This window comes from Leucoraja erinacea, chromosome 18 (assembly GCF_028641065.1).
Source record: "Leucoraja erinacea ecotype New England chromosome 18, Leri_hhj_1, whole genome shotgun sequence".
NCBI lineage: Eukaryota > Metazoa > Chordata > Chondrichthyes > Rajiformes > Rajidae > Leucoraja > Leucoraja erinaceus.
Genome location: NC_073394.1, coordinates 36,043,335 through 36,062,059, shown reverse-complemented (window position 1 = coordinate 36,062,059; position 18,725 = coordinate 36,043,335). Strand labels below are relative to the sequence as shown.

Here is an 18,725-nt window from a genome sequence, read left to right as displayed (position 1 = left end):
GCGTCAAACCCACTGTCGCCGAAAAATTTAGCGGCAACCAGAAAGACGTTATGACTTTTTGCGTGACTGAGGAGACTACTCCCGGCGACCACCAGCGAACATGTGGCGACAATCTAGTCGCCTGTAGTGGCCTAAAAAATCGCCTAAGTGGAACAGGCCCATAAGCAACAGAGGCAGGAGCAATGAAAACTTGCTCAACTTTTGTGGAGGAGAGATCTTGCCTGACAAATCTGTTGGAAGTTTTTGAAGAAGTAAATAGCTGGATAGACAAAGGCGAGTCGGTGGTTGTTGTTTATAAAATTTCAGGCCTTTTGATAAGGCAAGGGTGCTAAAGAAGATAAGAGCCCATGGCAGATACTAGCATGGATAGCAGGTTGGCTGGGTGGCAGAAGGGAGATAGTGGGAATGAAGTGGGCTTTTTCTGATTGGCTGCCAGTAACTAGCTGAGTTTCGCAGGTGCTGGGTCCACTACTCTTCATGGTGTATATCAATGATTTAGAATTGAAGGCTTTGTGACCAAGTTTGTGGATAATATGAAAAAGGTGGAGGGGCGGAAAAGTAGAGAAAGCAGAAAATCTGCAGAAGGATTTAGACATGTTGGTGAGTGGGCAAATAAATATCAGATGGAATACAGTGTAGCAAAGAGTGGAGTCATGCATTTTGGTAGTAAGAATAAAGGCATACACTACGTTCTAAATGGGAAGAGGATTCCGAAATCAGAGGTGCAAAGGGACTTGGGAGTGCTGGTGCAGGATTCCCCAAAAGCTAAGTTGCTGGTTGGATCAATGGTATGGAATCCTTCTTCCTGCAGTGGTGCAACCAGATCAGCACATGATACTTCAAACGCAGCCTAGCCAAAGTCCTATGATGTGGCATCATGACTTCTTGACTCTTATACTTCCTGACTTGAACTCACACCATTCACTAGTTTCTCTCCAAAAGGTGGCCACACGACACAGCTCCTGGCTTGTTGACTCTAATCTCTGTCCTATGCTGTGTTTCAATTTCTCCCCACGACCCTTATAAATGTGGATTTTTTTTCTTAGGTTGCTACCCTAAATGTCCGGAGGAAACACCTATTTATGACGAACATACCAAGCAATGCGTTGCTGAATGTGGCTGTTATGATAATGGAAAGCATTATGAAATTAATGAAACAATAGCAACCACCAATAACTGTGAAACATGGTATTGTTTGATTTTTATAAACTATGGGATTATACTGTACAATAAAGTAAAAATAAAATTGAATTCATATAGGATTAGTGTATAGAGTGGTTGATGGTCAACATCAGCATTGATGGTTCAATGGGCTTGTTTCCCTGCTGTGTAACTCTAGCGTGATACAAGCACTTTCATGCAAGACTGAACTAATATCACTTTAATCTCTGAATAAGATGTATTTTTCTGCGTTAAATTCCATCAACCGTTCCTTAGTCCACTTGGCCATTTGATCAAGATAATTGATCAAGATTAAGCGGGGAAATGATTTCATAGGAGTCTGAGGGATACACTTTTCACACGAACGGTGGTGGGTGTCTGGAACAAGCTGCCAGAGGAGGTAGTTGAGGCAGGGACTATCCCAACATTTAAGAAGCAGTTAGACAGATACATGATAGGACAGGTTTGGAGGGATATGGACCCAATGCTGGCAGGTGGGACTAGTGTAGCTGGGACATTGTTGGCTGGTGTGGGCAAGTTGGGCCGAAGGGCCTGTTTCCACACTGTATCACTCTATGTTTACAGTTCCTGCTCCAAATGCATGCCTGATACAAAATGTCAATGTAAACAACTCCTTGTGATTCCTCAAGCAGTATCCTTGTGATGCCAGTCAATATTCTGTATATTGCAGTCAGCCATTAGCCATAGTGTTGATTCTATAATCATGTGCAAAGTGTGTTTTGCATGTATATCCAGCAGCGTTTACTTTTAAGTTATGAAATATTTGGAAATTTCCAAAGGCTGGATAATGCACATAAATTAAAGTACAATTTTTTGTATTCACTACCATCATGTTAAACTCTTAGAAAAACAAATAAACATTTTTTTTTCAGCCTGTGCACACCAGATGGCATTAAATGCATGAATGACAGCAGTGGCAAGTGTCCATTTAATTCTCCTATGAAATAAATTATTCAGTTTAGAATAATATTGCACATGAAGGTACTCAAATCATTCCTGTAAATTCTCTCCACAGCTTGTGTGTGTATATATAATGGCACGGTGTATCAGCCGAATGACGTTATCTACAATATAAGTGATGGCCTTGGGCAGTGCATCATAGCAATCTGTGCTGAAAACGGAACAATTATTAGAACATTTGAGCCATGTGAAAGTTTCACAACCACAGCAATGCCATTACCATCATCTTCAATCACCGCTAATACAGGTAACTTTCCTGTTAACCTTTTTTTACTTTACAACTGAAACACTAAAAGTCACGCCAAGGTGCAATTCTGTTCTCGGATTAAATACTGGATTTGCCACAGATAAGTAGACAACTGAATTCATGAAGTGTGCAAATGATTAGCAGATTAGAGAAATGGGATTGAAGAGAGGGGATTCTGCAACAGACAAACAGCCAGAGGTCCATCAATGAACAGTTTTATTCAAGCAATGGTGTGAAACAGTTTTCATGAAGGACTGGAGTGAAAAATCAGATGACCTCACCCGAATGCAGAAGTCAAAATTTTCTTGGGAGAACCTCATTGCATTTGCAATCCAAGTTCACATCTCTCGTGGAATCCAGCAACAGAATGCTGCCTTCCTGAAATCTCACCATTATTGCTCAGGCAATTGACTCGCTGAGCCTGTGACAAATTGGACCTGGGATCAGAGGTTCATTCATGTCAATGGAATCAATGGATATTTTTAATGCAGATCGAGATAGATTCTTGACTGAAGAAGGGTCTCGACCTCAAACGTCACCACTTCCTTCTCTGCAGAGATGCTGCCTGTCCGCTGAGTTACTCCAGCATTTTGCGTCTATCTTAGATTCTTGATTAGCATGGGTGTCAGGGTTTATGAGGAGAAGGCAGGAGAACAGGGTTAGGAGGGAGAGATAGAACACCCACGATTGAATGGCAGAGTAGACCAAGTAGACTTGATGGGCCGAATGGCCTTATTCTGCTCCTATTACATATGATCTTATGAGTGACCAAATTGCATGGGAGATGTAGGCTTCGGGGAATTTGCATTGTGTGAATTAATGTTTTCAATCATTGATCGCACTTAATTATTTTAGGTACTTTATGTTTACATTTTTTTGGCAGATTTCTATTGTAGTTGTTAGTAGCTTGCCAGGGACAATTTATGGCCGATTGACCTACAAACCTGCATGTCTTTGAAATGTGGGAGGAAACTAGAGTGTGGGAGAAAACCCATGTGGTCGCAGGGAGATCTTACAAACTCTGTACAGACAACACCCATAGTCAGGATCAAACTTGGGTTCCTGACACCGTAAGGCAGCGCGACTTTCTAAATGGGGAAAGGATTCAGAAATCACAGGTGCCAAGAGACTTGAGAGTGCTGGTATAGGATCCCCAAAAGGATCATTTGCAGGTTGAGTCGGATGTAAGGAAGGCAAACGCAATGCCAGCATTAATTTCAAGGGGACTAGAATACATAAGCAAGGATGTAATGCTCAAGCTTTATCTGGTGCTGGTGAGGCCATATTTGGAATATTGTGAGCAATTCTGGGCCTCCATATCCAAGGAAGAGTACGCTGGCTTTGGAGAGAGTCCAGAGGAGTTTTACAAGAATGTTCCCGGGGATGACAGGGTTAGGAGCGTTTGAAGGCTCTGAGCTTGTACTCGCTGGAGTTTAGAAGAATGAGGGGGAATTTCATTGAAATCTACCAGATAATGAAAGGCCTAGATAGAGTTGAGTTGGAAAGGGTGATTCCAGTAATGAGAGGGTTGAGCCTTAAATGGCACAGCCTCAGAATTAAATGACGTACCTTCAAATAGAGATGAGGAGGAATTTCTTCAGACAGAAGGTGGTGGGCCTGTGGAATCATTTACCACAGAAGGCCCTGGCAAAGTTATTGGGTATTTTTAAAGCAGATATTTATAGATTCTTGATTAATGTCAAAAGTTATGGGGAGAAGGCAGAAGAATGGGGTTGAGATGATAAACAGATCAGTCATGATTGATTGGTGGAGTAGTCTCGATGGGCTGAATGGCCAAAATCTGCTTCTATGTCTAATGGTCTTATGGTAAGTTCAGCAAGGACAATGGCAACCAGAATACCTCGTTAGCCATTTGTACCAGTGTGCAGACTAACCCAAGACCAAAATGTAACAGAGTGATACATTTAAGTACCAATTCACAGATGTTTACATAATTCATTTGCACTATTCTGAAATGACCTGCACATTTTTAAAATCAGTCTATTGATTTATTTTCTGCAGTGATTTTGACATCAACGCCATCTTTCTCCACAACCAGCAAACCGTTGACCTGTAAGTAAATTGAAATGTCGGGAATGTGAAGGAACTAAGCACTGATTATCTCGATCTGTCAGGTTTGCAAGGTTTCAGCTTATTGGATGGCAAAGGGAATTAAATGAAAGCCATCAAAAGAGAATTCACTAAATCCTTATTACTCGCAAGGAATGAGGGCACAGAGTACCTGTGGGTGACACCCGACCTGAGTCCTACCAGTGCTGGTGGCTGTGACTCATCCATGGCTTAAACTCCTATGTAAACTTCAGTGTGTCGAAACAATATATTTCATCAGTGATCTCGAGATTGCTCCTGGTGCCAGCTGATAGTGAGGGTAGGAATAGGAAGAAAGTACCGATTAATGTGAGAATGAGAATTTGATGTAGGGGGCAGAGACTTTTGGACCTTGGGAATCTCTTCTGGGGCAGAGGTGATGTGTACAAGAGAAATGGGTTGCACCTGAACTGAAGGTAAACCAATATCCTGGTAGGCAGGTTTGCGAGTGCTACACTAGGTGGGTTTAAACCAGATTGGCAGGAGGCCATGATCAAATGCAGGGCTGTGACAGTTGAGAGGTTGGAAGATGATAATGAAGATGATGAAAAAAAGTTGAGTGCACAGAATAGGCAGGAACACAGCAGGGAGGGAGGAAGGACTGTTAGATTGAATTGTATTCATTTTTATGCGAGAGGCTTGATTAGTAAAGGCCCTGTCCCACTTTTACGACCTAATTAGCGACCTCTGTCAAGTTTGCCCTTGACTCATATTCGCAGCATGGTCGCCACGAGGTTGTAGGAGGTCTTCGTAACTCTTCTCATGCTCGTGAGTGGTCTCCGCGTACTCGTGGCCTCAAGTAGATCGCGGCGTATTTTCCAGCCTGATAAAAAATGTCCACGAGTACAAAAAAGGTTGGCATGGAAAAAATTGATACCTTTTACTCGTAGGTAGGTTGTGGTGATAGTCGTAGGTCGGATACTGGCCCGAGAAAAAAAATGCAAATATGACATCATTTTATCATGTGATCATTTTCCACTCGTAGCTAGTCGTAGTTGGTCTTAGGTGTGGAAGACTGAGGTCGAGGGGGGTCGTAGGAGGTCGTAGACATGGTCGTAGGAGGTATTTTAATTCGGTGAATCAACACGACCGTGACATTTTTTTTCAACTCGTCTAGGGTCTTCTAAATTCGTGGATTAGGTCGTCCAAGTGGGACAGGCCCTTAAGTTGATGAATTCAGAGCATGGATAGATATGTGTGACTGGGACATTGTAGCCATTATGGAAACCTGGCTGAGAGTGGGACAAGATTGGCAGCTTAATGTTCATGGTCCAGGTGCTACAGGAGGGATAGAGTTGGGAGTAAAAGAGGAGGCGGTTTTACTTTATTGATTGCGCAGAATGTCATAGCAGTAGCCCAAGATTACATTACTGATGATTCACAAGCAGAGATTACTATAGTATATTTGTAAATATGATGCATCTATTCTGATAATAAAGGTATACTGGCTGCAGAACCATGCGTAAGAAATCATCTTCAATTGCTGCATAACACTGCTTTAAATAAATGAATGTATCTTTTCATAACTCCACAGCAACTTGTGTGATCGTGGAACAATGCGAATGGAGCAAATGGATAAGTGTAAGCAAACCGACACATGGTTACGACGGAGGGGATATTGAAACATATGATAAAATCAATGAGAAAGGAGACATGCCCTGCAATGCTCCAGGCAGGATTGAGTGCAGAGCAACACATGCACCAGAAGTGGATCTCGAAGACATCGAACAGACAGTGCAGTGTAATGTTTCCTTTGGGCTGACATGCAGAAACAAGGATCAACATCAAGTGGAACGGTGCTATGACTATGAAATACAGGTACAGTGCTGTGACTTCATTTGCCAACCTCCAACAACAACACCAGAGCCAACCACAACCTCAAGTCCCACAACACCAACTCAGTTACACACAACCCCCACAACTCCTGAAACAGGGACAACATCCACAACCCCTCATACCACTGAAATCACAACCAGTACAACTCGTGCCACTACACCTGCAACAGAGCAGATTTTCTCTACATCTCCAGTCTCAGGTACACCAGTAAGTACTACAACAGAATTGACCACAACTTGTACAACTGAACTACCAGAAACTACTGAATTACCTACAACCACCAAGTCCACAACAACTACCCAAACCCCATTGGTACCCACAAGCACAACTCCGGAAACAGGAAAAACGTCCACAAGCACAAGCTCAACATCATCGGAAACCACAACACTGCCCACTCACACCCCAACAACCGTAACAAAAACATCACATTCAACCACTTTTACAACCACAACCGCAAGTCCCACGACACCAACTGAGTTACACACGGGCTCCACAACTCCTGAAACAGGAACAATGTCCACAACCCCTCATACAATTGAAACCACAACCAGAACAACTGGTTCCACTTCACCTACAACAGAGCACACAACCACAACACCTACAGTGTCAGGAACACCACAAAGTTCCACACCTGAACTGACCACAACTTCCACAACTGCAAAAACTGTATCTACCGAAACACCATTTACCACCAAGTCAATAGCAACTACTGAAACTACACAGGTGATCACAACCAAAACACCTCAAACACAAACAAGATCCACCACGACCACATCAACACCAACTGAAACCACGACAATACACACTCACAGCTCATCAACTGGCACAAGCTCAGAAACAAAAACACCATATTCTACCATTGCTACAAGCACCACAGGAAGTCCCACAACACCAACACAGGTGCACACAACCCCCACATCTCAAAGCAGAGAGACAACATCAACAACCCCTCATACCACTGAAATCACAACCAGTACAACTCGTGCCACTACACCTGCAACAGAGCAGATTTTCTCTACATCTCCAGTCTCAGGTACACCAGTAAGTACTACACCAGAATTGACCACAACTTGTACAACTGAACTAACAGAAACTCCTGAATTACCTACAACCACCAAGTCCACAACAACTACCCAAACCCCATTGGTACCCACAAGCACAACTCCGGAAACAGGAAAAACGTCCACAACCACAAGCTCAACATCATCGGAAACCACAACACTGCCCACTCACACCCCAACAACCGTAACAAAAACACCACATTCAACCACTTTTACAACCACAACCGCAAGTCCCACGACACCAACTCAGTTACACACGGGCTCCACAACTCCTGAAACAGGAACAATGTCCACAACCCCTCATACAATTGAAACCACAACCAGAACAACTGGTTCCACTTCACCTACAACAGAGCACACAACCACAACACCTACAGTGTCAGGAACACCACAAAGTTCCACACCTGAACTGACCACAACTTCCACAACTGCAAAAACTGTATCTACCGAAACACCATTTACCACCAAGTCAATAGCAACTACTGAAACTACACAGGTGATCACAACCAAAACACCTCAAACACAAACAAGATCCACCACGACCACATCAACACCAACTGAAACCACGACAATACACACTCACAGCTCATCAACTGGCACAAGCTCAGAAACAAAAACACCATATTCTACCATTGCTACAAGCACCACGGGAAGTCCCACAACACCAACACAGGTGCACACAACCCCCACATCTCAAAGCAGAGAGACAACATCAACAACCCCTCATATCACTGAAATCACAACCAGTACAACTCGTGCCACTACACCTGCAACAGAGCAGATTTTCTCTACATCTCCAGTCTCAGGTACACCAGTAAGTACTACACCAGAATTGACCACAACTTGTACAACTGAACTACCAGAAACTCCTGAATTAACTACAACCACCAAGTCCACAACAACTACCCAAACCCCATTGGTACCCACAAGCACAACTCCGGAAACAGGAAAAACGTCCACAACCACAAGCTCAACATCATTGGAAACCACAACACTGCCCACTCACACCCCAACAACCGTAACAAAAACACCACATTCAACCACTTTTACAACCACAACCGAAAGTCCCACGACACCAACTCAGTTACACACGGGCTCCACAACTCCTGAAACAGGAACAATGTCCACAACCCCTCATACAATTGAAACCACAACCAGAACAACTGGTTCCACTTCACCTACAACAGAGCACACAACCACAACACCTACAGTGTCAGGAACACCACAAGGTTCCACACCTGAACTGACCACAACTTCCACAACTGCAAAAACTGTATCTACCGAAACACCATTTACCACCAAGTCAATAGCAACTACTGAAACTACACAGGTGATCACAACCAAAACACCTCAAACACAAACAAGATCCACCACGACCACATCAACACCAACTGAAACCACGACAATACACACTCACAGCTCATCAACTAGCACAAGCTCAGAAACAAAAACACCATATTCTACCATTGCTACAAGCACCACAGGAAGTCCCACAACACCAACACAGGTGCACACAACCCCCACATCTCAAAGCAGAGAGACAACATCAACAACCCCTCATACCACTGAAATCACAACCAGTACAACTCGTGCCACTACACCTGCAACAGAGCAGATTTTCTCTACATCTCCAGTCTCAGGTACACCAGTAAGTACTACACCAGAATTGACCACAACTTGTACAACTGAACTAACAGAAACTCCTGAATTACCTACAACCACCAAGTCCACAACAACTACCCAAACCCCATTGGTACCCACAAGCACAACTCCGGAAACAGGAAAAACGTCCACAACCACAAGCTCAACATCATCGGAAACCACAACACTGCCCACTCACACCCCAACAACCGTAACAAAAACACCACATTCAACCACTTTTACAACCACAACCGAAAGTCCCACGACACCAACTCAGTTACACACGGGCTCCACAACTCCTGAAACAGGAACAATGTCCACAACCCCTCATACAATTGAAACCACAACCAGAACAACTGGTTCCACTTCACCTACAACAGAGCACACAACCACAACACCTACAGTGTCAGGAACACCACAAAGTTCCACACCTGAACTGACCACAACTTCCACAACTGCAAAAACTGTATCTACCGAAACACCATTTACCACCAAGTCAATAGCAACTACTGAAACTACACAGGTGATCACAACCAAAACACCTCAAACACAAACAAGATCCACCACGACCACATCAACACCAACTGAAACCACGACAATACACACTCACAGCTCATCAACTGGCACAAGCTCAGAAACAAAAACACCATATTCTACCATTGCTACAAGCACCACAGGAAGTCCCACAACACCAACACAGGTGCACACAACCCCCACATCTCAAAGCAGAGAGACAACATCAACAACCCCTCATACCACTGAAATCACAACCAGTACAACTCGTGCCACTACACCTGCAACAGAGCAGATTTTCTCTACATCTCCAGTCTCAGGTACACCAGTAAGTGCTACAACAGAATTGACCACAACTTGTACAACTGAACTACCAGAAACTCCTGAATTAACTACAACCACCAAGTCCACAACAACTACCCAAACCCCATTGGTACCCACAAGCACAACTCCGGAAACAGGAAAAACGTCCACAACCACAAGCTCAACATCATCGGAAACCACAACACTGCCCACTCACACCCCAACAACCGTAACAAAAACACCACATTCAACCACTTTTACAACCACAACCGCAAGTCCCACGACACCAACTGAGTTACACACGGGCTCCACAACTCCTGAAACAGGAACAATGTCCACAACCCCTCATACAATTGAAACCACAACCAGAATAACTGGTTCCACTTCACCTACAACAGAGCACACAACCACAACACCTACAGTGTCAGGAACACCACAAAGTTCCACACCTAAACTGACCACAACTTCCACAACTGCAAAAACTGTATCTACCGAAACACCATTTACCACCAAGTCAATAGCAACTACTGAAACTACACAGGTGATCACAACCAAAACACCTCAAACACAAACAAGATCCACCACGACCACATCAACACCAACTGAAACCACGACAATACACACTCACAGCTCATCAACTGGCACAAGCTCAGAAACAAAAACACCATATTCTACCATTGCTACAAGCACCACAGGAAGTCCCACAACACCAACACAGGTGCACACAACCCCCACATCTCAAAGCAGAGAGACAACATCAACAACCCCTCATACCACTGAAATCACAACCAGTACAACTCGTGCCACTACACCTGCAACAGAGCAGATTTTCTCTACATCTCCAGTCTCAGGTACACCAGTAAGTGCTACAACAGAATTGACCACAACTTGTACAACTGAACTAACAGAAACTACTGAATTACCTACAACCACCAAGTCCACAACAACTACCCAAACCCCATTGGTACCCGCAAGCACAACTCCGGAAATAGGAAAAACGTCCACAACCACAAGCTCAACATCATCGGAAACCACAACACTGCCCACTCACATCCCAACAACCGTAACAAAAACACCACATTCACCCTCGTTTGCAACCACAACCGCAAGTCCCACGACACCAACTCAGTTACACACGGGCTCCACAACTCCTGAAACAGGAACAATGTCCACAACCCCTCATACAATTGAAACCACAACCAGAACAACTGGTTCCACTTCACCTACAACAGAGCACACAACCACAACACCTACAGTGTCAGGAACACCACAAAGTTCCACACCTGAACTGACCACAACTTCCACAACTGCAAAAACTGTATCTACCGAAAAACCATTTACCACCAAGTCAATAGCAACTACTGAAACTACACAGGTGATCACAACCAAAACACCTCAAACACAAACAAGATCCACCACGACCACATCAACACCAACTGAAACCACGACAATACACACGCACAGCTCATCAACTGGCACAAGCTCAGAAACAAAAACACCATATTCTACCATTGCTACAAGCACCACAGGAAGTCCCACAACACCAACACAGGTGCACACAACCCCCACATCTCAAAGCAGAGAGACAACATCAACAACCCCTCATACCACTGAAATCACAACCAGTACAACTCGTGCCACTACACCTGCAACAGAGCAGATTTTCTCTACATCTCCAGTCTCAGGTACACCAGTAAGTACTACACCAGAATTGACCACAACTTGTACAACTGAACTAACAGAAACTCCTGAATTACCTACAACCACCAAGTCCACAACAACTACCCAAACCCCATTGGTACCCACAAGCACAACTCCGGAAACAGGAAAAACGTCCACAACCACAAGCTCAACATCATTGGAAACCACAACACTGCCCACTCACACCCCAACAACCGTAACAAAAACACCACATTCAACCACTTTTACAACCACAACCGCAAGTCCCACGACACCAACTGAGTTACACACGGGCTCCACAACTCCTGAAACAGGAACAATGTCCACAACCCCTCATACAATTGAAACCACAACCAGAACAACTGGTTCCACTTCACCTACAACAGAGCACACAACCACAACACCTACAGTGTCAGGAACACCACAAAGTTCCACACCTGAACTGACCACAACTTCCACAACTGCAAAAACTGTATCTACCGAAACACCATTTACCACCAAGTCAATAGCAACTACTGAAACTACACAGGTGATCACAACCAAAACACCTCAAACACAAACAAGATCCACCACGACCACATCAACACCAACTGAAACCACGACAATACACACTCACAGCTCATCAACTGGCACAAGCTCAGAAACAAAAACACCATATTCTACCATTGCTACAAGCACCACAGGAAGTCCCACAACACCAACACAGGTGCACACAACCCCCACATCTCAAAGCAGAGAGACAACATCAACAACCCCTCATACCACTGAAATCACAACCAGTACAACTCGTGCCACTACACCTGCAACAGAGCAGATTTTCTCTACATCTCCAGTCTCAGGTACACCAGTAAGTGCTACAACAGAATTGACCACAACTTGTACAACTGAACTAACAGAAACTCCTGAATTATCTACAACCACCAAGTCCACAACAACTACCCAAACCCCATTGGTACCCACAAGCACAACTCCGGAAATAGGAAAAACGTCCACAACCACAAGCTCAACATCATCGGAAACCACAACACTGCCCACTCACACCCCAACAACCGTAACAAAAACACCACATTCAACCACTTTTGCAACCACAACCGCAAGTCCCACGACACCAACTCAGTTACACACGGGCTCCACAACTCCTGAAACAGGAACAATGTCCACAACCCCTCATACAATTGAAACCACAACCAGAACAACTGGTTCCACTTCACCTACAACAGAGCACACAACCACAACACCTACAGTGTCAGGAACACCACAAAGTTCCACACCTGAACTGACCACAACTTCCACAACTGCAAAAACTGTATCTACCGAAAAACCATTTACCACCAAGTCAATAGCAACTACTGAAACTACACAGGTGATCACAACCAAAACACCTCAAACACAAACAAGATCCACCACGACCACATCAACACCAACTGAAACCACGACAATACACACGCACAGCTCATCAACTGGCACAAGCCCAGAAACAAAAACACCATATTCTACCATTGCTACAAGCACCACAGGAAGTCCCACAACACCAACACAGGTGCACACAACCCCCACATCTCAAAGCAGAGAGACAACATCAACAACCCCTCATACCACTGAAATCACAACCAGTACAACTCGTGCCACTACACCTGCAACAGAGCAGATTTTCTCTACATCTCCAGTCTCAGGTACACCAGTAAGTACTACACCAGAATTGACCACAACTTGTACAACTGAACTACCAGAAACTCCTGAATTAACTACAACCACCAAGTCCACAACAACTACCCAAACCCCATTGGTACCCACAAGCACAACTCCGGAAACAGGAAAAACGTCCACAACCACAAGCTCAACATCATTGGAAACCACAACACTGCCCACTCACACCCCAACAACCGTAACAAAAACACCACATTCAACCACTTTTACAACCACAACCGAAAGTCCCACGACACCAACTCAGTTACACACGGGCTCCACAACTCCTGAAACAGGAACAATGTCCACAACCCCTCATACAATTGAAACCACAACCAGAACAACTGGTTCCACTTCACCTACAACAGAGCACACAACCACAACACCTACAGTGTCAGGAACACCACAAGGTTCCACACCTGAACTGACCACAACTTCCACAACTGCAAAAACTGTATCTACCGAAACACCATTTACCACCAAGTCAATAGCAACTACTGAAACTACACAGGTGATCACAACCAAAACACCTCAAACACAAACAAGATCCACCACGACCACATCAACACCAACTGAAACCACGACAATACACACGCACAGCTCATCAACTGGCACAAGCTCAGAAACAAAAACACCATATTCTACCATTGCTACAAGCACCACAGGAAGTCCCACAACACCAACACAGGTGCACACAACCCCCACATCTCAAAGCAGAGAGACAACATCAACAACCTCTCATACCACTGAAATCACAACCAGTACAACTCGTGCCACTACACCTGCAACAGAGCAGATTTTCTCTACATCTCCAGTCTCAGGTACACCAGTAAGTACTACACCAGAATTGACCACAACTTGTACAACTGAACTAACAGAAACTCCTGAATTACCTACAACCACCAAGTCCACAACAACTACCCAAACCCCATTGGTACCCACAAGCACAACTCCGGAAACAGGAAAAACGTCCACAACCACAAGCTCAACATCATTGGAAACCACAAAACTGCCCACTCACACCCCAACAACCGTAACAAAAACACCACATTCAACCACTTTTACAACCACAACCGCAAGTCCCACGACACCAACTGAGTTACACACGGGCTCCACAACTCCTGAAACAGGAACAATGTCCACAACCCCTCATACAATTGAAACCACAACCAGAACAACTGGTTCCACTTCACCTACAACAGAGCACACAACCACAACACCTACAGTGTCAGGAACACCACAAAGTTCCACACCTGAACTGACCACAACTTCCACAACTGCAAAAACTGTATCTACCGAAACACCATTTACCACCAAGTCAATAGCAACTACTGAAACTACACAGGTGATCACAACCAAAACACCTCAAACACAAACAAGATCCACCACGACCACATCAACACCAACTGAAACCACGACAATACACACTCACAGCTCATCAACTGGCACAAGCTCAGAAACAAAAACACCATATTCTACCATTGCTACAAGCACCACAGGAAGTCCCACAACACCAACACAGGTGCACACAACCCCCACATCTCAAAGCAGAGAGACAACATCAACAACCCCTCATACCACTGAAATCACAACCAGTACAACTCGTGCCACTACACCTGCAACAGAGCAGATTTTCTCTACATCTCCAGTCTCAGGTACACCAGTAAGTACTACACCAGAATTGACCACAACTTGTACAACTGAACTACCAGAAACTCCTGAATTAACTACAACCACCAAGTCCACAACAACTACCCAAACCCCATTGGTACCCACAAGCACAACTCCGGAAACAGGAAAAACGTCCACAACCACAAGCTCAACATCATTGGAAACCACAACACTGCCCACTCACACCCCAACAACCGTAACAAAAACACCACATTCAACCACTTTTACAACCACAACCGAAAGTCCCACGACACCAACTCAGTTACACACGGGCTCCACAACTCCTGAAACAGGAACAATGTCCACAACCCCTCATACAATTGAAACCACAACCAGAACAACTGGTTCCACTTCACCTACAACAGAGCACACAACCACAACACCTACAGTGTCAGGAACACCACAAAGTTCCACACCTGAACTGACCACAACTTCCACAACTGCAAAAACTGTATCTACCGAAACACCATTTACCACCAAGTCAATAGCAACTACTGAAACTACACAGGTGATCACAACCAAAACACCTCAAACACAAACAAGATCCACCACGACCACATCAACACCAACTGAAACCACGACAATACACACTCACAGCTCATCAACTGGCACAAGCTCAGAAACAAAAACACCATATTCTACCATTGCTACAAGCACCACAGGAAGTCCCACAACACCAACACAGGTGCACACAACCCCCACATCTCAAAGCAGAGAGACAACATCAACAACCCCTCATACCACTGAAATCACAACCAGTACAACTCGTGCCACTACACCTGCAACAGAGCAGATTTTCTCTACATCTCCAGTCTCAGGTACACCAGTAAGTGCTACAACAGAATTGACCACAACTTGTACAACTGAACTAACAGAAACTACTGAATTACCTACAACCACCAAGTCCACAACAACTACCCAAACCCCATTGGTACCCACAAGCACAACTCCGGAAATAGGAAAAACGTCCACAACCACAAGCTCAACATCATCGGAAACCACAACACTGCCCACTCACACCCCAACAACCGTAACAAAAACACCACATTCAACCACTTTTGCAACCACAACCGCAAGTCCCACGACACCAACTCAGTTACACACGGGCTCCACAACTCCTGAAACAGGAACAATGTCCACAACCCCTCATACAATTGAAACCACAACCAGAACAACTGGTTCCACTTCACCTACAACAGAGCACACAACCACAACACCTACAGTGTCAGGAACACCACAAAGTTCCACACCTGAACTGACCACAACTTCCACAACTGCAAAAACTGTATCTACCGAAAAACCATTTACCACCAAGTCAATAGCAACTACTGAAACTACACAGGTGATCACAACCAAAACACCTCAAACACAAACAAGATCCACCACGACCACATCAACACCAACTGAAACCACGACAATACACACGCACAGCTCATCAACTGGCACAAGCTCAGAAACAAAAACACCATATTCTACCATTGCTACAAGCACCACAGGAAGTCCCACAACACCAACACAGGTGCACACAACCCCCACATCTCAAAGCAGAGAGACAACATCAACAACCCCTCATACCACTGAAATCACAACCAGTACAACTCGTGCCACTACACCTGCAACAGAGCAGATTTTCTCTACATCTCCAGTCTCAGGTACACCAGTAAGTACTACACCAGAATTGACCACAACTTGTACAACTGAACTACCAGAAACTCCTGAATTAACTACAACCACCAAGTCCACAACAACTACCCAAACCCCATTGGTACCCACAAGCACAACTCCGGAAACAGGAAAAACGTCCACAACCACAAGCTCAACATCATTGGAAACCACAACACTGCCCACTCACACCCCAACAACCGTAACAAAAACACCACATTCAACCACTTTTACAACCACAACCGAAAGTCCCACGACACCAACTCAGTTACACACGGGCTCCACAACTCCTGAAACAGGAACAATGTCCACAACCCCTCATACAATTGAAACCACAACCAGAACAACTGGTTCCACTTCACCTCCAACAGAGCACACAACCACAACACCTACAGTGTCAGGAACACCACAAGGTTCCACACCTGAACTGACCACAACTTCCACAACTGCAAAAACTGTATCTACCGAAACACCATTTACCACCAAGTCAATAGCAACTACTGAAACTACACAGGTGATCACAACCAAAACACCTCAAACACAAACAAGATCCACCACGACCACATCAACACCAACTGAAACCACGACAATACACACGCACAGCTCATCAACTGGCACAAGCTCAGAAACAAAAACACCATATTCTACCATTGCTACAAGCACCACAGGAAGTCCCACAACACCAACACAGGTGCACACAACCCCCACATCTCAAAGCAGAGAGACAACATCAACAACCTCTCATACCACTGAAATCACAACCAGTACAACTCGTGCCACTACACCTGCAACAGAGCAGATTTTCTCTACATCTCCAGTCTCAGGTACACCAGTAAGTACTACACCAGAATTGACCACAACTTGTACAACTGAACTAACAGAAACTCCTGAATTACCTACAACCACCAAGTCCACAACAACTACCCAAACCCCATTGGTACCCACAAGCACAACTCCGGAAACAGGAAAAACGTCCACAACCACAAGCTCAACATCATTGGAAACCACAAAACTGCCCACTCACACCCCAACAACCGTAACAAAAACACCACATTCAACCACTTTTACAACCACAACCGCAAGTCCCACGACACCAACTGAGTTACACACGGGCTCCACAACTCCTGAAACAGGAACAATGTCCACAACCCCTCATACAATTGAAACCACAACCAGAACAACTGGTTCCACTTCACCTACAACAGAGCACACAACCACAACACCTACAGTGTCAGGAACACCACAAGGTTCCACACCTGAACTGACCACAACTTCCACAACTGCAAAAACTGTATCTACCGAAACACCATTTACCACCAAGTCAATAGCAACTACTGAAACTCCACAGGTGATCACAACCAAAACACCTCAAACACAAACAAGATCCACCACGACCACATCAACACCAACTGAAACCACGACAATACACACTCACAGCTCATCAACTAGCACAAGCTCAGAAACAAAAACACCATATTCTACCATTGCTACAAGCACCACAGGAAGTCCCACAACACCAACACAGGTGCACACAACCCCCACATCTCAAAGCAGAGAGACAACATCAACAACCCCTCATACCACTGAAATCACAACCAGTACAACTCGTGCCACTACACCTGCAACAGAGCAGATTTTCTCTACATCTCCAGTCTCAGGTACACCAGTAAGTACTACACCAGAATTGACCACAACTTGTACAACTGAACTAACAGAAACTCCTGAATTACCTACAACCACCAAGTCCACAACAACTACCCAAACCCCATTGGTACCCACAAGCACAACTCCGGAAACAGGAAAAACGTCCACAACCACAAGCTCAACATCATCGGAAACCACAACACTGCCCACTCACACCCCAACAACCGTAACAAAAACACCACATTCAACCACTTTTACAACCACAACCGAAAGTCCCACGACACCAACTCAGTTACACACGGGCTCCACAACTCCTGAAACAGGAACAATGTCCACAACCCCTCATACAATTGAAACCACAACCAGAACAACTGGTTCCACTTCACCTACAACAGAGCACACAACCACAACACCTACAGTGTCAGGAACACCACAAAGTTCCACACCTGAACTGACCACAACTTCCACAACTGCAAAAACTGTATCTACCGAAACACCATTTACCACCAAGTCAATAGCAACTACTGAAA

General features: G+C 44.7%; 1 protein-coding gene across 1 annotated transcript in view; it reads left to right on the top strand.

Moving 5' to 3' along the window:
• Positions 1–18,725, top strand: part of LOC129705973 (mucin-2-like) — a 119,337-nt gene that overhangs the window by 63,460 nt on the left and 37,152 nt on the right. The window contains 2 exon segments of the mRNA XM_055649948.1: positions 1,047–1,267; positions 6,005–18,724. Of these exon segments, the coding sequence (XP_055505923.1) occupies positions 1,047–1,267; positions 6,005–18,724 (12,941 nt within the window).